Genomic DNA, 21,967 nt, shown 5'->3' on the forward strand with positions numbered 1-21,967 from the left:
GAAGAGAGTGAAGTGAAATACGGCAAAAGGAAATCAGATTGGGAACCTGGTTGTTAAAAGTACTAAAGCAACAAGGAAGCCGAGTCAATCTCAGCTCTGATCCCATTTTAAAGACTTTCTATCAAAAGTTTAATATCCTGATGGAAACCTATTCCTATGTTGTTAAATACCGTATTTTTCGCTCTATAAGACTCACTTTTTCCCTCCTAAAAAGTAAGGGGAAATGTGTGTGCGTCTTATGGGATGAATGCAGGCTGCGCAGCTATCCCAGAAGCCAGAACAGCAAGAGGGATTATTGCTTTCACTGCGCAGCGATCCCTCTTGCTGTTCTGGCTTCTGAGATTCAGAATATTTTTTTTCTTGTTTTCCTCCTCCAAAAACTAGGTGCGTCTTGTGGTCTGTTGCATCTTATAGAGCGAAAAATATGGTATGTAGTCTGCAGCCAGTTAATGTGAGAATTAATCTCAAACAAAACTTCAGTAATTTCCTACATCAGAATGGTCAGGAAGAAGTATTTGATCACAACCAAAACAACTCTTGAACCCCCTCCCCCCAAAAAAACCCCACTCTCCTTTTATAGGGCCCAATAAATGGGATTGTGGATTATTCACATGAACCAAGCAAACTTTTGAGGAATGAGCATTCATTTAATTCCGCAGGATGTTAATCACAGCAAATGGTTTAAAGCTAAAAGTATTACTTTGATTTGTCGAAGTGGCAGACATGCTTCCTGGTATTTTTTGTACATACACTAGATTCAGCAACATAGGAAAATTCTCACGAAATTTGTAAATGGGCTGCAACTAGGGGTTGGGGAACATAATAATAATAATAATAATAATAATAATAATAATAATAAATAAATAATAATAATAATAATAATAATAATAATAATAATAATAATAATAATTTATTTATACCCTGCCCATCTGGCTGGGTTTCCCCAGCCACTTTGAGCAGCTCCAACAGAATATTAAAAGCACAATAAAACATCAAACATTAAAAACTCCTCTAAACAGGGCTGCCTTCAGATGTCTTCTAAAAGTCAGATAGTTGTTTATTTCCTTGACATCTGATGGGAGGGTGTCACTACCGAGAAGGCCCTCTGCCTGGTTCTCTGTAACCTCACTTCTCGCAGTGAGGGAACCGCCAGAAGGCCCTCGGAGCTGGACCTCAGTGTCCTGGCTGAATGATTCAAGAACAACCTGAATCTAATAATTCATCCAAATACATTGGGGTGTGTGTGTGTGGGGGGGGGATACCTACAACGTTGTGCATGTGCTTCAACTGTCTCACCAATATATTCAATTTATGACAGTATCCCCATCACATTTTGCATTCTAAAAATTATACCCAAGGAGAGAATCTTCAAACCAGTTTGGCTATCAAGAAGCACAGACTGGAAAGGGAATAATCTATGGTGTGAAAGTGGTGGATCCCATATCCAATTGCCCTTTCAAAATTGTTCAGTGAGCAAAACTTCAGGTGCAACAATTCCAGGAGGTTTTCAGAGATGGAGTTTAAGGAATGGACGAAATCGATATTTAGACCGCTGACGTCTTACTTTGATGCCCCCAATACGGTGCTCTCCTTTGAATTCTTTGCCATTTTTCAGCCAGTGTATAGAAGGAGAGGGATTCCCAGCAGCCGGGCAACGAAAGCGAACAGTGTTTGCAGCAGGAACAGCCAGAAGCTTTCGATCCATTATCTCAAGACGGGTCCAGTAAGGAGCAACTGTAGACACAAAGCAGAGCAACTGAAGAAACACACCATGTCCGTTGGCGATCCTGTGATGTGATCTATTATGTGGAACAGCGGCCAAACTGCTACAGCTAGATTTAGTTTCAGCAAAATCATTGTTGTGATTCGAGGACCCGATCCCCGCTTGGGGAATAAAGACACGAGGACACAGTATGTAAGGTTAATGGGTAAGGAAAAGGCCACAACTTTATTGATTACAGCATGTGAGAATGTATTGGCTTAGGCATTGGACCAAGGAACTTTAGACTCCACCCACTCGTAGTGGGGTGAGCCCAAGGGGGGTTTATTCACCAGAAGGTGGAGTCTGTTGATGCTAATCCAACTATAGGCTCTCTCCTGATCTCACCGAGGGTCGTGCCATGGCCCCCCGCCACACAGGCATCGGACAGGATCCACGAACACCGGATTCCTTTAGCGGAATACCCAAAATTATTGGGGTAGGCGATGGCCACACCTTGCCCCCCGAAACACCAACAACACATTCCAATGCCTAACCGCCAAATACCACGAAAGTTGTGACGGTTGCTACGAGGTAGGCGAAAAAAACCAAGAGGCTGGGCCAATTTAGCCAATTGGAAAAAACTCCTACCAGGCCCCCTGGTTAAACAGGGCGACCAACCAGAGGTCCATAGCAAAGTCTCAGGAAAGCTAACTCTAAAAGGGAGTGGAGGGTGGGTGACTCGAAGAAAATGTGTGTGCATTGGAGGGGATGGCTGGCGCGGCCGCATTTGAGTGGCAAGCCACCCCCCCCGCCAAGCTTCCCTACTGGATGCCCAACCGGGGAGGGGCATGGCGCGCCAGCCCTGGAGTTGAGTTGAAGCAGGGGGCAAATGCCCCCTGCAGGACGCGGGAATCGTCTCCCGCTCACAACCCCTCCCCTCCTGGAGGAGGAGAGGCTTTTTCATAGGTTGGGAAAGAGCAAGGTAGTTGTTATGTGAGCCTTGGAGAAGCTTGCTGATGAGACCCGATTCTTGAAAGAACTGAAACGGCTCCAAAGTGACCTCAGTGAATTGAAAAACAAACGCTATGCCAACTTAGCATCAGATTAAGGTCCTAGTGAAGAATGGATTGCTGCCCTTAGAAAACAATTGAGGAAATTGAGGTCTTTGGTGGAGTAGCATAACCACTCAAAAAGATAACAGTAAAAACATTGAAACACTGAAAAGTTTTGATTCAGTGCTAGATATTGTAAAACAAAGGTTGAAATCACTGGAGCCTATGTGCCAATCTCCCCCCCCCCCCCATCTGCACCAATGATTCCAACAGTTCCAAGCCCAATTGATGCCAATAGTTTAGCTAGTATAAGCATTCTTGAGAATTACTGTCCCAAAGCCCAGATATTTACCTCCATCTTCAGAGTCATCTTCATCTTCATCTTCTTCTTCATCATCACCTGACGATGGACAATCTTGAAAGAGACGCAAGGGAGGGGTGGAAATTACATTTTGTGGAGGCAACATTTTCAATTCCTTCCTGCAATGATTTTTCATTATCAAAACATATTAATTGGCACATCCCAATGTTATCCCAATAAAGCTGTGATCTTCTGAACTCAACTTTTACTTCTGAACTTACTAACACAAAAATCCACTCATCCACAAACACAGGGATACGGTACGGCTAAGCCCAGAATAACAATAATGATCTTCAGAACAAAGGGGATTAAAAACCGCAGGTGGTTCAGTTCTATCAATGTCCTACTTAAAGCAGGGCATTCTGAACTAGAGGCAGTACAGTGGTACCTCGGTTTAAGAACTGTTTACGAATTATTCGGTTTACAAACTCCGCAAAACCAGAAGTAGCGTCCCGGTTTGTGAACTTTACCTCAGTCTAAGAATGGAATCCGAATGGTGGAAGGGGATTGGCAGCGGGAGGCCTCATAAGGGAAAGCACTCCTTGGTTTAAGAACAGCTTTGGTTTAAGAACGGAATTCCAGAATGGATTAAGTTAATAAACCAAGGTACCACTGTACTCAAAATACAGCAAGACCAGTAAAGGACAGTGGAATTATTATTTCTTGCTATCTGGACACAACTTCTGTTTATGCAGCTTAAGACTGCAATAGCTTTTTTATAATAATAATAATAATAATAATAATAATAATAATAATAATTTATTATTTGTACCCCACCCATCTGGCTGGGTTTCCCCAGCCACTCGGGGCGGCTTCCAACAAAGATGAAAAATACACTAAAATGTCACATATTAAAAACTTCCCTGAACAGGGCTGCCTTCAGATGTCTTCTGAATGTCAGGTAGTTGTTTATCGCTTTGACATCTGATGGGAGGGCGTTCCACAGGGCGGGCGCCGCTACCGAGAAGGCCCTCTGCCTGGTTCCCTGTAACTTGGCCTCTCGCAATGAGGGAACCGCCAGAAGGCCCTCGGCGCTGGACCTCAGTGTCTGGGCAGAACGATGGGGGAGGAGACGCTCCTTCAGATATACTGGACCGAGGCCGTTTAGGGCTTTAAAGGTCAGCACCAACACTTTGAATTGTGCTCGGAAACGTACTGGGAGCCAATGTAGGTCTTTCAAGACTGATGTTTTTAGGTGTCAAATCAACTGTTGGCTCACATTTAGTCTGCGATCAGCTAAGACAGACCTCTTCACCTGACCAGTAAGAAATAGTGATGCAATTGCTGGGAAGTTGGGATGGTTGTTCCACTCTACTTAGCCACTTCTGTTAAAAGGCGCAAATGAAAACCAACCAAAATCTCAATTCCACCATAAAAAGAACAATGTCCCCGTTTGTTTGCACTTTTCTACAAAATGAGGATGGTCAGAAAACCTTTATATATAAACAGTTTGAGCAAAGATGTGCCCAAAGAAATTGTCCCGGAAGAAATCTGGTGAAATGACAAGCACCCACATGAGTAAAAGAATGGAAAAACTGAAAGGAAGGCGTTTCATCCAGATCGCTTGGGTGGCTGCTACACATAATATAACTACAAGGCAACCTATTGACTGAGGTTTTTGTAGTCTGCTTTTAAAAACTCAAATAAAAAGAATGAAAATGTATCGTCTTTGATATTTATAAAAAAATCTATTTCATGTCAACTCTCATCCAAAATAAACAGGGGCAACGCACAGGTCCCCTTTCATAAGAACTCTCTCGTTTAGTGTGGAAGCACCTACAACTTTGGAACCCCCTGCCTATTGAGATCACGCAGCTGCCTTTACTGTACTCTTTTCAGTACCTGTTTAAGACATACCATATTTTTCGCTCTATAAGACGCACCAGACCACAAGACGCACCTAGTTTTTGGAGGAGGAAAGCAAGAAAAATAATATTCTGAATCTCAGAAGCCAGAACAGCAAGAGGGATCGCTGTGCAGTGGAAGCAGCAATCCCTCTTGCTGTTCTGGCTTCTGGGATAGCTGTGCAGCCTGCATTCGCTCCATAAGAGGCACACACATTTCCCCTTACATTTTAGGAGGGAAAAAGTGACTCTTATAAAGCAAAAAATACAGTACTTGTATACACAAGCCTACCCATATGCTTAGAAAGTTGAGGTAATTTTAATCTGTTTTAGTATTTTAACTTTTAATTTTTGTACGCCTTAAAGTGGGGTTGTGAATTTTTCTTGATTTTACCATCTATATTTTGTAAACCAATTGGAGGTTGTTGGGTTTTTGTTTTTGTTTAACAATAAGTTCAATTGGCACATTCTAATCATTTCCGTTTTCACAGTTTTGAAAGGCTCCCAAGCTGGTTTTAAGTTGGCGGCTTGTCGATGACCAATATAAAAGTGGTTTTGCTGAGGAAATCAGCTTGGCAAAAAAATGTTCGTATTAGAATTCCCCATTGCCAAGAGCCCAGCACTGCTAATGAAAAAAAAAACAAGCAAGATCATGTTTATTGCCCCCGTGCAGCTACATGGACTCTATATTTACAGTCTGTTGTCGTAACATGAAAATATCTCTAGGTCCTTTTTGCTCTTCCACGTTTGCTGTGAATGTTCTCTTCTGCTCTTTGGAAGTTCTTGAAATTCAAAATTTCTTTGGAAACCACAACCTGAATGTAACATTCCAGCTGAGGGTGTGGCAATAAAGATATATAACATGCAGCAATATATTGTTTTTTTCAGTACTCTTTCATTTACATTGCATAATGTAAAACTGCCCCTGTACCAAGAGAATATGCTTCCACTGTTGTTGTTTAGTCGTGTCTGACTCTTCGTGACCCCATGGACCAGAGCACGCCAGGCACTTCTGTCTTCCACTGCCTCCCGCAGTTTAGTTGGCACCATCCAACAGTCTTAGGGACACCACTCCTTACTGGTGTAGGGTTCACTCCTTAGCCTTCTCCTCCTCCCAAAGATATTCCACAAGGCAGTGGAGGTTTGGACCAGAGCCTTCCTTCTCCTAGATGGGCTACCTTTGGTTGACGAGCCTCATCTGCCCCTCTACAGCAGGTGTAGAAACTGGCCTCGTCTGCTCAATCCGCCAGAACCTGTCTTCACATGCAGGGGAAATCCAAGGGTTTGAGACCCATGGGCTACCCTTGCCCAGTTTAGCTGGCCATTCAAAGCCATTCCCAAGAAGTGGCTGCTGTTGCATCTTCAGCTTCTAGGGGCCACAGGTGAGACCAAAGGTAGACAAACTACAAGAGTGGAAAAATCATTCGCATCCATGTCCAAACACCTGGGGTCCTCCTGTTATTCCACAGAGAGCATTCCAGAACCTGAGTTAGTAGTCTGTAGCTTCTTTGTTAACCTAACACTTTTCAAGTCAGGAAGCTGCAACCTAGGCAGACTGAACAGTATCACAAACTTTGTTGGATAATGCGATGGAAACAACGTTGGTCAAAAATGGAAGCAAGGAGAATTACCGACGATTGAAGAATGGAGGATGAAGTTAATGGACTATGCAGAACTAGATAAACTAACAGGAAGGATTCGAAACCGGCGGGACCAGAAATTCACGGAAGACTGGAGTAAATTTAGGGACTATTTGAAAAGTATTTGTGAAGATCAGACGACGTTTGTAGGTTTGCAAGAAGTTTTGTGAGGAGTATTATTGGAAGTATTGCAAAAATGGAGAAGAGGAAGGATGATTTGTTAAGAGATGTAAAGGCAATATAAAGTTAAGAAATGAAGTGGTTAAAACGGTGGATCATCAGAGGTGCTGATGGAAGTCTAAAAAGATTGTATAAGTGATAAGTTTTGTGGTACATTTTATAATTTATATGTTAAAATCAATAAAAATTATATATATAAAAAAGGAAACAACATTGGTCAAACAACATTGGTCAAAGCAATTTGATTTTCAGATCAGATTAGAACCAGATGCAAAACTCTTTAAAATGCACTTTTCATTTGGAGATGTAAGCATGGAACCAGGTGATCGGCAGAAAAGCAGAGAGAAAGCGGGAGGTGAGGGGACTTCATTGAACTCACCTGTCACTCGTACTGTGAAGTTCCTGAGCATTTCAGTGGAGTGCCTTGGCTTACAGCTGTACAGTCCAGAGTCATCGTAAGATACATTGATAATCCTTAACAACTTCTGGACAAGATGAGTTCGGTTAGTAGGTGAAATCCCAATGCCATCTTTATACCAGAAGACAGACATAGAAGAGACCGGAGAGTTACACAGGAGTTCGATATTCTCGCCGCTGCCCACCACCAGTTCCTCAAGGAATGTTGTGTCGGTCCTTAAATAATCTGCAAGGAAAGAAAATGGAAAAGATGCCATACAATTCTAGTTCACTCAGAATATCTAAACATGATCATAACCATATTCTAGGTATAAAGGTAAAGGACCCCTGGACGGTTAAGTCCAGTCAAAGGAGACTATGGGGTTGTGGTGCTCATCTCGCTTTCAGACAAAGGGAGCTGGCGTTTGTCCACAGACCACTTTCTGGGTCATGTGGCCAGCAGGATTAAATTGCTTCTGGCGCAACGGAACACCGTGATGGAAACCAGAGAGCATGGAAACGCCATTTACCTTCCTGCTGCAGTGGTACCTATTTATCTACTTGCACTGGTGTGCTTTCGAACTGCTAGGTAGGCAGGAGCAGGGACAGAGCAACAGGAGCTTACCCCTTTGCAGGGATTCGAACCACGACCTTCTGATCAGCAAGCCCAAGAGGTTCAGTGGTTTAGCCCTGTAGGAGAGTCTCTCTCTTGTTTATTTGCCCTTGCTTTTCACAAGTCACAAGCTTCCTCTCCTCTGGTCCTGGGTCATCCATCTCTCCTCTCCTTCCCATGCCTTCATCTACTAACTCATCTGCCCTCTGGCTCATCTGCCCTTCATCTCCACCCTTTCACAGGCACCAGTGTTTCTTCTATGTGCTTCCTTCTGACAAGTAAAGTAAAGGTACCCCTGCCCGTACGGGCCAGTTGTGACCGACTCTGGGGTTGGGTGCCCATCTCGCTTAAGAGACCGGGAGCCAGCGCTGTCTGAAGACATTTCCGGGTCACGTGGCCAGCGTGACGAAGCTGCTCTGGCGAGCCAGCACCAGCGCAGCGCACGGAAACGCCGTTTACCTTCCTGCTATAAAGCGGTACCTATTTATCTACTTGCACTTAGGGGTGCTTTCGAACTGCTAGGTGGGCAGGAGCTGGGACCGAAAGACGGGAGCTCACCCCGCCGCGGGGATTCGAACTGCTGACCATACGATCGGCAAGTCCTAGGCACTGAGGTTTTACCCACAGCGCCACCCGTGTCCCTCTCCGACAAGTAGATTTCCTATTTTATCTGTATCTCTCACCCTTTCGTTTTCCTGCATATATTTCTTGCCTTCTCTGCCAAGAATCTTTTCCATTCCGGAGCTGATTTGTGGAATACATCAATTAAATATGTTGATGCCTCTAGGCATGCAGAGACTGCTTTTCCTCTCATTTTTAGGAAACTGGAGAACTGAAGAGCACTTTGTGATAGGTTGCCTAGCTCCCAAGCAAGCCTGAGACCTGGTACCACTTTGTTTATACACACGACAGTTGCTGAACCAAAGGCAATGAAAGACTGTTCCCTTTCTGCGTGGCTGTGAAATGAGCTTTCTTCAGGACTGCCATATGTCCGGATTAACCTGGACACAGCTGGGAAACAAGCTTTCAAATGGCATCCAGACAGATTTTCTCTGAATCAGTGAAAACCGCTTGTATGGCAAGTGGGGTATTTTTTTTAATTTAAAAATTCTTTTACAATTGTTGTAGTTCAATAACTTTGACAAGAAAGCATTTTTGCTAAAGATCTCTTTCAATAAAAAACCAGAGGCCTACCTCCTGGGAATAACAGATTTGGATATTCCACAAAAGAGGAAGGGTATCTTTTTATATGCGATGGCGGCAGCAAGAGTTTTGATCGCAGCAAAATGGAAGAGTAATGAAATCCCCTCTATACAAGATTGGATCCAAAAGCTGACAGAATATGCCGAATTAGATGGTTTATCAGAAAAAATAAAGAATAAATCAAAACAGAAATTTGTTTCTAAATGGGAGGTTTTCAAAGAATATCTGAAAAATAAATATAGTAGTTTAAATTCTGTTGCAGCATTCGAGGAACTTCAGTAATAGTTGCTAGGTAGATAGAAGAAATTAGATTTATTGAGAATAAGTTTAATTATGAAAAAAATGTGTATTGGCAATAAGTAATATGAATTTGAAATATGGAATAGACGGGAAGTTGGGTCTTTAGTGTTAAGACCAATAGATGTTTTATTGTTTGCCAAGAAAATTATGTGTCTATGGTTATTTTTGTAATTTGTGTGTAATTTGGTATTTGTGTTTTTTGTGTGGTTTTTTCTTGTTGTATAAATAAATAAATAAATAACAAAAAAATAACTTTGACAAGAAAGAAAGAAAGAAAGAAAGAAAGAAAGAAAGAAAGAAATGCTCAACAACTTTGTCCAGATGTTCACTTTTGGGAATATGGCAACTCTACTTTCTTCATGGGATGAGAAAACTCCCTGGAAAAGACCCTGACACTGGGAAAGATTGAGGGCACAAGGAGAAGGGGACAACAGAGAATGAGATGGTTGGACAATGTTCTCAAAGCTACGAACATGAGTTTGACCAAGCTGCGGGAGGCAGTGGAAGACAGGAGTGCCTGGTGTGCTCTGGTCCATGGGGTCACAAAGAGTAGGACACAACTAAACAACAACAACAACTTTATTCAAAACTTGCTTCTGATGAGACCTGCTCCAACTCCTGTTGGGAATTTAGGGAAGGAAGTAGCTAGAGAAAAGAAAGTTTCCTGGAAAGTTCAACTCCCACTCAACACACACACAATTGTGTAAATTATAACTGCTGGCTCTGGTAGTCACACAATCCGTGCCTGACCCACTTTCTGTCTCAGTCTACCGCTGCTGCGACAAGCATTTGGTTGTGGGCAAAAATCCCTCACTCCCCTTTCTTTTCTGGTGGCCAGGAAAGCTTCCAATATAGGGTTGGTGTTCTGGAATAGCTCGAGGAATCCTTTGAGGAAACTTATACAATGGTACCTTGGGTTACGTACGCTTCAGGTTACATACGCTTCAGGTTACAGACTCCGTGAACCCAGAAATAGTGCTTCAGGTTAAGAACTTTGCTTCAGGATAAGAACAGAAATTGTGCAGCGGCGGCGCAGTGGCAGCAGGAAGCCCCATTAGCGAAAGTGGTGCTTCAGGTTAAGAACAGTTTCAGGTTAAGTACGGACCTCCGGAACGAATTAAGTACTTAACCAGAGGTACCACTGTAGATTGCAAGAAACAGGCACCGCCTTGGACATGCTTTCTACAAGACAGAATCACAATGCCAGAATGAAGCTAGCTTTGGTTTTTCATTTGTTCCATTAAATTAGAGAACATGTCTCAGTGGTAGTGCATATGCACTCTGGGGCATCTCCAGCTGAAATGCTCTCAGGTTGCAGGGCTGGGAAAGACCAGAGACCTGGAGAACTGTTACCAGCCAGAGGAGACCATCTTAGGCTAGATGAAACCATGGTCTCAGTCAGAATAGCTACAGTTGTCCTCTTCTACCCCTCCTTCCCATGAGTAGACATGGTCAGGGTAGAGGACAATTCGCTGTCTGTGTCTGCACTAAGTGAGCTCTAGTTGGGATTGACTGATTTCAATCAAGTTTCCCATTCTGTAATCCATGTGTTTCCTGAACAAGATAATTTCCATAAAAGATAATTTATTTGAAGGGTAAGGCTCCAATCCAATACACAGCTACTTCCAAAAAATCCTATTGAACAACGCGGGACCCAAATCAGATTAAACATTCATAGGATCATGTTATAACAAGCATTCACAATTTCCTAGAAGCAAGGTATACTTTCTCTGTTCCTCTAGACTTCTCTGCCCCTTTTTAGATTAAATTTCTCTTAGATCAAATCTTCAGTTAAGGCAGACATCTGGCACCCAATAATACCTCAACAGCAAAATGCTGGACCCCGGATTGCCAAATCCCAGGCTGCTCTATAATGGGGGTGGGGAGGGGGAAGAGAGAACAGTTTCACGATAATTAACTGAAGGGACACAATGAACTAAATTTTGCCCAGCTGGCTAATTAAAAATGGAAGCCACCACACTCAACAGCCAATATAGGGCCAAATCACGAAAGAGGAGGGGAGAACCGGTAGAAAGAGCCAGAGTTCTTGTTCTATTCAGATACCGGCTTCCAGCAGGGATTTTGCCCACACGGCATTAATTGTCATTCCAGCTACAACCGTCCTACTTTCAGAGCGAAATTCGCTTTCCAACACAGCTAGTTAAAACCATCAGTTCCAATGCATGTATTGGCTGATTTCCCCCAACCACTAAAACTTCTTTTTTAATGTCGAAAATCTTAAAATCCAGGACCAATTTCTCCCTTCCTTAGAAAGGTGCAGAGCTTCATGCTAACGTGTGTCCATGAGATTAGCAAAGGCGCATTCTGTTAAAGAGAATTACAGGCCTGTTTTGCATGCAGTCATTTCGTTTCAAGGGAAAGTACACTTTCTCCCTTTCCTTCGCTGGCATAGTTGCAAGGCGGAGATCAGAAGCTCCACCTGTTTTAAATTAACTAGAGATTAGTATGACATCTGAACCCTAAACTGTGGCTAATTTTAACTATGGTTAGTGAAAGCAACCCAATTCCATACATTATGGTTTGAGGTTGGCTGGTTTCCCCAAACCATAGTTAAGACTGAGCAGGTCTAGATGACATGGCAAGCTGCAGCCAGTCTAAATATGGACGAGAATGTTTTTGAACTCCTCCCTGCAGCCATGCCGAATGAGGAAAGGGCAATGCATGAGCCCAAAGCTTTCTGTGATTCATCCTTGCAGCATGGAGAGGTAGAGGCTCTTACCTGACCCTCTGTCATTGGAAGAAGAAGAGAGAAGAGTTTAGATTTTGATATCCCGCTTTATCACTCCCCTTCAGGAGTCTCAAAGCGGCTAACAATCTCCTTTCCCTTCCTCCCCCACAACAAACACTCTGTGAGGTGAGTGGGGCTGAGAGACTTCAGAGACTTGTGACTGGCCCAAGGTCACCCAACAGCTGCATGTGGAGGAGCGGGGAATCGAACCCGGTTCCCCAGATTACGAATCTACCGCTCTTAACCACTACACCACACTGGCTCACAGGTAACTCCTGCAACTTACAGAGGCGGGGAGGGGGAATGTGATGGGGAAGTCAGTGTAGTGCAAATATACCAGCGGCACAAATCCAGTTCACCCTGCTGGTGTGTTCGCACTGTACCAAAATCCTAGTCACATCACCCAGTAAGTTGCAGAAACACCAGTGGCGGGAGGTCAGATAACCACCGCCGCATCTGCGCCAGCTGCTATTGTGCATAACATTAACTAAGCCATAATTTAGTGCAGCGGTCAGCAAACCTTTTCAGCAGGGGGCGAGTCCACTGTCCCTCAGACCTTGTGGGGAGCCGGACTATATTTTGAAAAAAATAATAATAATGAATGAATTCCTATGCCCCACAAATAACCCAGAGATGCATTTTAAATAAAAACACACATCCTGCTGGGAGAGGCTGCGCGCAGCTATGGCAGAAGCCAAGACAGAGAGCGGGATGGATCGCGCTCGCTGTCTTGGCTTCTTTAGCCTTGCGCTGCCTCTCCTGGCTGGAGAGGTTGCGCGGGGCTAAAGAGGAAGCCAAGACTGCGAGCGGGATCCATCCCGCTCTCTGTCTTGGCTTCTTTGCTCTTTGGGGTGGGTGGGGGGAACCCGGCAGCCCCGAGAAGCTCTCTGGGGTGGGGGTGGGGAAATTATATCTATCTATCTATCTATCTATCTATCTATCTATCTATCTATCTATCTATAGATATATATATATCCCCCTCCAAAAACTAGGTGCGCCTTATGGTCCGGTGCGCCTTATGGAGTGAAAAATACGGTAGTACATCTAGAGCAGGCACCAAACTCAGCCCTCTAGATGTTTTGGGACTACAACTCCCATCATCCCTAGCTAACAGGACCAGTGGTCAGGGATGATGGGAGTTGCAGTCCCAAAACATCTAGAGGGCCGAGTTTGGGGATGCCTGATAGTTGTGCTGTTGGCCAACATTTGTAATACTGAGTGAAAACATTTGCTTTCCAATGTCAAGCGAGGCACTGGTTATTTTTGTATAAACAAAGAGAGAAAACTTTATTCTTAACAAAGCAATCAGAGTTCCACGCTCTAATCTTTTGGTGAAGACGAGCATGCGTTATAAGAGTGTGCTGGAAGTTATTGGAACACAAAGACCCGGAACATAACCCTTGAATTATCAACGTAAAGTCTATTCACATGCTAAAAGAGAGAGTGGTGCAGAAGAAATCCATCTAAATATGACAGTTTTTGTTTTGTTTCCAGTAAACCGATAATATCAAGTTGAGTTCAGTTCATGTCTGGATCACAGTTGCCTTTCTGCTGCCTAATCTCAGAAAAACTTGCAATTTAGTAGATTTTAGGACTGGGAAGTGCTGTAGCTATTCATAGTTTCTTATGTTGGGATTTTTAAAAATATAATAATAATAATACTGCTAGAATTCTGTTTTCAACCGGTTTATTACTGTTCAATACTGAGCAGTTTCCCATGATGGCTGAAATTCATCAGCAAATATTATAATATGTTAATATAATGTTCACCTTTCTTGTCTGTTTTTAACCCTGTTCGGTTACTGAGTGCCTTCCTTACTGAATTCACGGTGAAACCAGAATAACTGAACTGAGCAAATGTGTGTGGTCAAGCAGGCCTGGCTCAAAACATCTTGGCCCCTGAGGCAAACCACAAAATGGCGCCACCTTCTTCTGCCAGGGAAGGAAGGGTGAGTGAAGTGGGAAAGAAAGATCCGAATCAGGATTTGCTCCTTCTGTGGATCCTCATCGGCTGCCTCATCTTGCCTCTGGGGTGGGCCTGAATAAAGATCTGCATCAATATCTTCTGCTTCCGTGGATTCTGCCACCTGAGGCAGTCACCTCCCATCGCCTCATGGGTGGGCCGGCCCCATAGCCAAGAGACGGCAGAATCCAACTCTTGTTAACTACCAGTCATTACTAATTCAGGGTAATAGCCTGCTACCCCTAATCCAACACACCTTTAATCACGACTTTTTTCACACATCACTTCGTCTCATCCTCAAAAACCCTGTCCTTTTGGATTGGCAGACAATACTTCACAAATTGTATTTGTTGTGACGTGGGGTTTGTGATTTCAGCTCTCTTGACATAATATGCTGGAGACAGTTCTCTAGTAACACTTCTTTATTAAAGCAAACAAGACTGAGACCTGAGGAGGGGAGAGCTACATTTATAGGGACAGGGAACTAGCTAGAAAGGATACATTTTGGAGGGAACAATATCAGGCAATCACAGTCCGGCCTTTTGGAGGAAACCAATAAGACAGAGGATCCAAATACAGCAGCTTAAATGAACCAATAGTAGCTGTACCCTCTGGAACCAAAAGGCAGTTACTTTACCCTAATGCAAATACAGACAATAATAATACAGATATAAAATCCTTTGACTCAATACACAACAGTATTATTCAATAAAGTTTGACCATTTCCCATGCCATTGAAATATAGTTCACTTGTGAAATAACATCTCTGTAACAAGATGTAAGGTTTAACAGCAAAACAAGCTAAAACCTAAAAAAAAATTGTTCAATGGAAGAGTCCAACACTATGGTCCCTGTTTCTGCCAATGCTCTCCATAAAGACAGGTACATATTTAACTTTAGCAACATTGCTTTTTCTAACAATGCTAAGATACTGCCTTGGCTGCTCCCTCCGCAAATGCAACCAATGAACAACTTGGCTGTAGCCACCATATGCTGAGCCCCCTTTATCTCAACCCACACTCTGCTGTATCACCAGAAAGGGACTAATATCAAAAGCCTTTTTATTGAGATTTTCCCACTTGGGCATTCGTAGGGCATCTCTGTGCAAAATGACTATTTCTACCGGGCAACTCTACAGCCTCCTCCCCACCATTCGAACGCTTCATTTTAATTGTGCTATCTGTTCAGTGTACTGGAAGGGACACGATTCTCCAGTCCTCCTTTCCCTTTTCCTCATTGCTTTCCCTTTCAATGCAACTAAACCCCATCAGGAAATCAGCCCTGAGTGCTCACTGGAAGGACAGATCCTGAAGCTGAGGCTCCATTACTTTGGCCACCTCATGAGAAGAGAAGACTCCCTGGAAAAGATGTTGGGAAAGATGGAGGGCACAAGGAGAAGGGGACGACAGAGGATGAGATGGTTGGACAGTGTTCTCGAAGCTACCAGCATGAGTTTGACCAAACTGCGGGAGGCAGTGGAAGACAGGAGGGCCTGGCGTGCTCTGGTCCATGGGGTCACGAAGAGTCGGACACAACTAAACGACTCAACAACAACAACAAACCCCATCCACCCGGCACACCAAGATGCACGAGGCTGTGATCTAGGAGCGCACTAACTATTACAGGGTCTGTGGGAGAACAGCAAAGCTCCATTCTAATTCTCTTGAGATTCAAGTACGCAAACTAGCTACAGGGTCTTCCCAGTTGTTTGTTTCCCTCTCAACTCCCTTGCACTTTGCAAGATTAAAGTGCAAATCTGCCAACGGCAGCAATGCCACGCTAGTAATCACTTGCCAGAAATATTGAAAACATTTAAATCAGTGTTTTTTCAAGACATATGAGGCTCAGAAATAAAACGCACAGTTGGACAGTCTGCTTAAAAACAAACTTTGCTTGAGGCAAAGACGAAAGGCGGGGGAGGGGAGGACTCACAACAACTTTTACCTCCATCCTAATAGCTCTGCTTGCTTCCTGCAGAAGTTTTCTTGTCTGAAAGTACAGCGTGTACCAAGACATCTGCTTTGTATGTTAGCTGAGGCACAGAGTGCTAACTACATTCATCAGATTGTCACAACCTTTTATTACTATGCAAATTGAGACAGTATTTTCAAACTCCAAGTTATGGCAGTACTGTCTTCTTTCCTTCAAGAATGGAGATCGCCAATGAAGAGACTCAGCCTAGACCTGCTGAAGTGGAATAGCAACACTATCACCATTGTATTGTTCCGTCTGCAAGCTGCAGTACTAAATACTAATCCTGTGCAACATTGGCAGAACAAAATGCCTAACATGAAGAAATGGCTAATAAGACAGTGGACAACACACTGGGCAGAACCCCTTTGGAGTTGGTTTTTTTGTTTTTTAGGGGGGCAAAGCTGTTGAGCTTTTTTGTTTTGGCCCAAAGTTTTTGAGCTTTTTTGGGTACAAAATTGTAAAGAAATTTGACATTTTAAAGCTATTTCTGAGGGAAATCGGCAAAAACAACAATGCCGGCAATTTCCCCAGACATTTTGCCAGTCTCCACCTGGACATTGCTTGCGGCTGCAGTACGGCAACTCTATCATGTGTCATCTACACTTAAATTAAGAGTAAGATAAGAGCAAATGACCAAACTTCTCCTCCCCCCAATATTTTATGAGGAAATCCACTATGAAAATTTAAAATGAAAGGACAAAGTTTGTCTTAGTGGTTTAACACACTTGGGGCTGTGGATTTTTCCAAAGGGTAACCAGTTACAGTACTTGCTACTGCCAGCTATTGCCGCCTCCAAAGAAACCCATGGTTTCTGATGCCAACTGGAAATTGCGTTCTGAGCACAGCAGGACTAGGAGCCGTCGGTGAGCAAAGCTTTGAAAAGGAGGCAAATGGTATGTTTGAGAGGCTTCACATTTTCAACACTACTTGGTATTCAAAAGGAGATCGAACAGAAATCTGTTTATGGAGAGCCAGCCCGTGGCACGCTTCCTAGGAACTTGTTGATCTTAGGAAGGGTACCCAGGGGCATTGTACTCATTTCTGCAGGTTTCCTCCAGTGGTCTAAACGGTTCAGAGAACATGGCTCAAAGCGGAACTCCAGGCACTCTGTCGGGGACTTATACTAACATTTGTCAGTTGCCCCCTGTTGCCCCCTTCCTTACTTCAGAAAATAACTAACCACCAAGCTTAGAATGTCTTGCCCTGGAAGTTAAACCGAGACCACCTGGACTGCATGAATATAAGCCCAAATATCTGGGTGAGGAGGAGGGGGCAGACCTCTCCTTCTATGGAAAAAAACAACCCTGTTTTCTCTGCTTTGTAATTCTCTCCCCCAGCGCTTTCCGCAAGCTAAAACAGTCCCACACTACCACCTATTACCTGATTCTCCAGGAAAGAAGTATAGGATCAGATCACTATTTGTACTTTCTATAAATTCGCTGATCTTATGCTGCAACAGCCTCCGCCCCCCAACTTTTTAGAACATTTATTTCAGGCATTCACTGAAGCTGGAGGCAGAATACTGTTGCTTTCAATATAACGAGACTGGAAGCTTTTCATCAGTGTCAAAATGGGATTATTATTTTTAATTGGCTATCTTTTTTCTAGTTTTGTTTCTCTGTTTTGCAGAATGTTTAGATGTGCAGTGATATGGCTAAGTGATATGGCTGGTGTGCATCATTCATACAGCTGCCCATTTCTAGTAAATAACCCTAAAACCATGCTGTTGTTGTTGTTGTTTCAATTTATATACTGCCCTTTATCAAAAGATCTCAGGGCGATGTACATTAGAAACACATTCCAAAAAATCAATGATGAAAACATAGTAAAAAGCATAGTGACAGGCAGCCTGATAGTAAAATAATCATAATAATAACAGTCTTCTCCAACCAGCAAACATCTCCAACCAGATGCTGTCCAGATGTTTCAGACCACAACTCCCATCAGCCCCAGTCCCAACTTAATCCAGTATCCAAATTCTGCAGGTTCTCTGGTCTCCTTTCACCCAGAGGGGATGGGGAATGAAATTTAAACCCTTATCACGCACTGCCTCTGATGTTCTCAGGTGTTGTGTGGAGCAAGATTGGTGGTGTTCTTCATGAAGACCTTGGGGCCCAGCCAAATGCCCAACCTTGTCACCCACTGGAGACAACCACCAGTTCATCTTTTAAAGGCGGGGGGGGGGGGGGGAGAGGAGAGCCAGTCCTCTCTTTCTATAGGAAAGCATCTTATTGAAGATCCAATAATGTGGGAGTTCATACAACGGGGATCTTTCTTTACCTAGAAGATTATCACATATCCTCCTGGAATGTTCTTCTGCTGCTGCTACTCTCCAGAGATATGTTTGCAAAGAGGGGAATATTCACTGCTCCCACTCATGCTGCCCTGTTCAGGGAAGTTTTTAATGTGTGACATCTTAGTGTATTTTTGGTCTTTGTGGAAGCAGCCCAGAGCGGCTAGGGCAGGGGTCTGCAACCTTTAAGACAAAAAGAGCCACTTGGACCCGTTTCCGAAGAAAGAAAAAACTGGGAGCCACAAAACCCGTCATTATAAAAATAACTTTTTGTCACTTTTTATTATTTCTTTGTTTGACCCCTCAGAATTACTCCTCCTCATAGAAATAAACGTTAAATTAACAAGTTACCTTTTTCTGTGTGTGTGTTCTTCACTCCCCTTCAAAGCAGTGACCAGCGTACATGCCCCCTTTCAATGCAGTGACCAGCGTACATGCCCCTTACAATGTGGCGGGCGGGTGGGAAGGTGACGTCGGGACAGTGCGTGACTAACGCACGCACCGCCCCCATGCGACGTCACAGCCAGTACAGCGCCCGCCACAGTGGGGAGTGTCGGGGCGCACATTGCACCTCCTCCCCTCGCTAGTATCCGTCCCGGAGCCGCAGCAAAGGTATAAAAGAGCCACATGCGGCTCCGGAGCCGCGGGTTGCCAACCCCTGGGCTAGGGAAACCCAGCCAGATGGGCGGGGTATAAATAAATAAATAAATAAAATAATCATGTACTGTATTACAAAACTTCAGTTGGTTGCAGACTGGCTGGATCAGTTTCAAATCACAAGTTTGAGCTACTGGTTTTCAGATCTACTCGTGAGACCTGGTTCTGAGTACTTATGTCTAAGATCTATGTAAGGAGGTTGAGTAACAGCAACTTAGTTCCTGATCGTTGTTCTATAGCCATGTCTTCACCTGCCCCACACTTGGAATGCAGGAAGTGAAAAGGTAACAGGGTGGAGTTTGGGGGAGAAAGCCTTGTGGGTCAAATCCGGAATCCTGCCAGGCCTAATGGGACCTGCTGGCCAGAGGCTGTCCACTGCTGGGCTAGAACGTTTCCCAAGTAGTTTATACACCTCAGCAAAGCATTGGTGATTTTAAAGAAAGATTTCTAAAGTACAATCGTACCTTGGTTTTCTTAGTTCTCGAACGTTTTGGCTCCCAAATGCCGCAAACCCAGAAATGACCGTTCCGGTTTGTGAACTAATTTGGGGGGCTTCCATGGCTTCCGATTGGCTGCAGGAGCTTCCTGCAGCCAATCAGAGATCACGCTTTGGTTTCCGAACGTTTTGGAAGCCGAACGGACTTCCGAAACGGATTCTGCTCAACTTCCAAGGTATGACTGTACTGTGAACGTAAAACTGGTGGAACTGAGGGAGCAGGGAGGGAAAGACTAGAGAAACTGAGAAGAACTTTGCAGAGGAAGCCAGACGTGTGACAAGAAGAACAGGGGTAGAGTTCTCAAGCACCCGCTTTTTTGCAGGCCACCAAATGGCATCATAGGGACGCGGGTGGCGCTGTGGGTTAAACCACAGAACCTAGGACTAGCCGATCAGAAGGTCGGCGGTTCAAATCCCCGCGACGGGGTGAGCTCCCGTTGCTCGGTCCCTGCTCCTGCCAACCTAGCAGTTCAAAAGCACAAAGTGCAAGTAGATAAATAGGAAACGGTCAAGCGAGAAGGTAAACGGTGTTTCCGTGTGCTGCTCTGGTTCGCCAGAAGTGGCTTAGTCATGCTGGCCACATGACCCGGAAGCTGTACGCCGGCTCCCTCGGCCAATAAAGCGAGATGAGCGCCGCAACCCCAGAGTCGGCCATGACTGGACCTAATGGTCAGGGGTCCCTTTACCTTAAATGGCATCACAGAGATGGATTGGAGATATTCCTACCTGTGGACCTACTCATGAGCAATCTTCATATGAGAGCCCTCCTCAGCTAGCCAATCTGCAGCTCCAGATCAGCCGGCTCCTGAGCACTTACCCAGCAGATCCACTGTTCCTGAGATGCCAGCTCAAACAGTGTGGAAACATTCCTCCCTTCCCAACCCCAAACCCAGAAGTGGAGCACTAGCGGCTTCATTTGGAATTGGATGAGAATGGCACCAGACTTCCTAGGAATATATATCCCAGTAAAATATGCACGCCCTTATTTTTCATATCGATGCAAATGATGTTCTTCCAAGCACCAGCACAGTTTCAAGACAAGAAGGCAGAACTAAACAGGCTTTTACTCTTGATTCTGGAGGGGGCACATTACACAACACAGCAAGATACGGTGTGTTCCCTACCCGCCCCCAAAGAAGAACGACAGGGTAAGTTTAATCAGATTACTTTTCACATTTAACTACCAAGTTTACCTAAGGCTTTGCTCTTCTCGTATCTCAGGCTCCTTGTTTGCTTTTGATATCGCAAAGCCTTCCTGCTAACTAAAGACAAAGGTTATGAGGGTAATGAATATCAAATTCGCTGTATAAAGGTTCCCTTGTCTCACCCACCTGACAGTCTCCATAGCATCACAAACAGGAGGGTGTGTCATACACAAAGCGGGGAAATAAAGCACAACTCAAACAACATTATATTTTTAAAAGCGCTAGGTGTATACAGTCACAGATGGGTACAATAGCGGTACGGCTGTTAAAAGAGACGCAACATGCCAAAGGTCTTGACCTGCTACTCTTCCTCAAAGAGAAATCTCACAAGCAGACGACGCAGGTATTCTTTAAAGGTAAAGGTAAAGGGACCCCTGACCATTAGGTCCAGTCGTGACCGACTCTGGGGTTGCAGCGCTCACCTCGCTTTATTGGCCAAGGGAGCCGGCGTACAGCTTCCGGGTCATGTGGCCAGCATGACTAAGCCACCTCTGGCGAACCAGAGCAGCGCACAGAAACGTCGTTTACCTTCCCGCCGGAGTGGTACCTATTTGCCCTTTGACGTGCTTTCGAACTGCTAGGTTGGCAGGAGCAGGGACCGAGCAACGGGAGCTCACCCCGTCGCGGGGATTTGAACCGCTGACCTTCTGATCGACAAGTCCTAGGCTCTGTGGTTTAGCCCACAGCGCCACCCGCGTCCCACAGCGCCACCCGCGTTCTTTAGCCACTAGCTGTATTCAAGGCTTGGCCACAACGAGGTCCATGTTTATACTGATCAAAGTTACGTGACCACGCAAAACTCTTCGCCCCAAAATTGCACATTCCTCTTGATTTGCATAATTTATGCTGCTGTCGTTACTCATGGGAAGGGGGCAAAGACTTTGCAGGAAAGGAAACATCACCCGGCCCACCCCTCTGGTTCCTCAGATACTATTGCGCCATTGTTTCAGATATAGCCTCTCAGCGATGAGGACTAGATCCTTAGTGGTTTTTAAAAATGAAAGTCAGGAAATTGAACTATGCATGCCTGTTCTACATATTTCCACCCACTGCATTTAGATTTGAAAAACAGCAAAAATGTAATAATAGCAAACACTAAGTAGCCTTGTCTATAACAAATATGGTTAGTTTTTCCATAAAATAAAACTCGTTCTTTTCTGTTTGAACATTTGTACTTCCCAGACAAATCAAAGCTCATATCTCTGAGGAGGCAGGTTTGCCTGTGGTCAGTGCGGTAGACATTTCTAGCTGTGATCTGAACTTTTTTCTGAAGGGTGATGGGGGGGGGACATATTTTCTCTAACACCATGGTGGGCAGGAAAAAAGAGAGTCAAAAGCC

The 21,967-nt window shown here is 44.3% G+C and overlaps 1 protein-coding gene across 3 annotated transcripts in view; it reads right to left on the bottom strand.

Moving 5' to 3' along the window:
• FGFR3 (fibroblast growth factor receptor 3) overlaps positions 1 to 21,967 on the bottom strand; it is a 61,154-nt gene that overhangs the window by 26,813 nt on the left and 12,374 nt on the right. For all 3 annotated transcript variants that reach the window (XM_081911725.1, XM_081911724.1, XM_081911723.1), the window contains exons 3-5: positions 7,159 to 7,422; positions 3,107 to 3,169; positions 1,565 to 1,734 (exon numbers count right to left, since the gene is read on the bottom strand). In XM_081911725.1, coding sequence (XP_081767851.1) covers positions 1,565 to 1,734; positions 3,107 to 3,169; positions 7,159 to 7,422 — 497 coding nt within the window. The remainder of the gene's footprint in view (positions 1 to 1,564; positions 1,735 to 3,106; positions 3,170 to 7,158; positions 7,423 to 21,967) is intronic.

This window comes from Podarcis melisellensis (assembly GCF_964234715.1).
Source record: "Podarcis melisellensis genome assembly, chromosome: 5".
NCBI classification, from domain to species: domain Eukaryota; kingdom Metazoa; phylum Chordata; class Lepidosauria; order Squamata; family Lacertidae; genus Podarcis; species Podarcis melisellensis.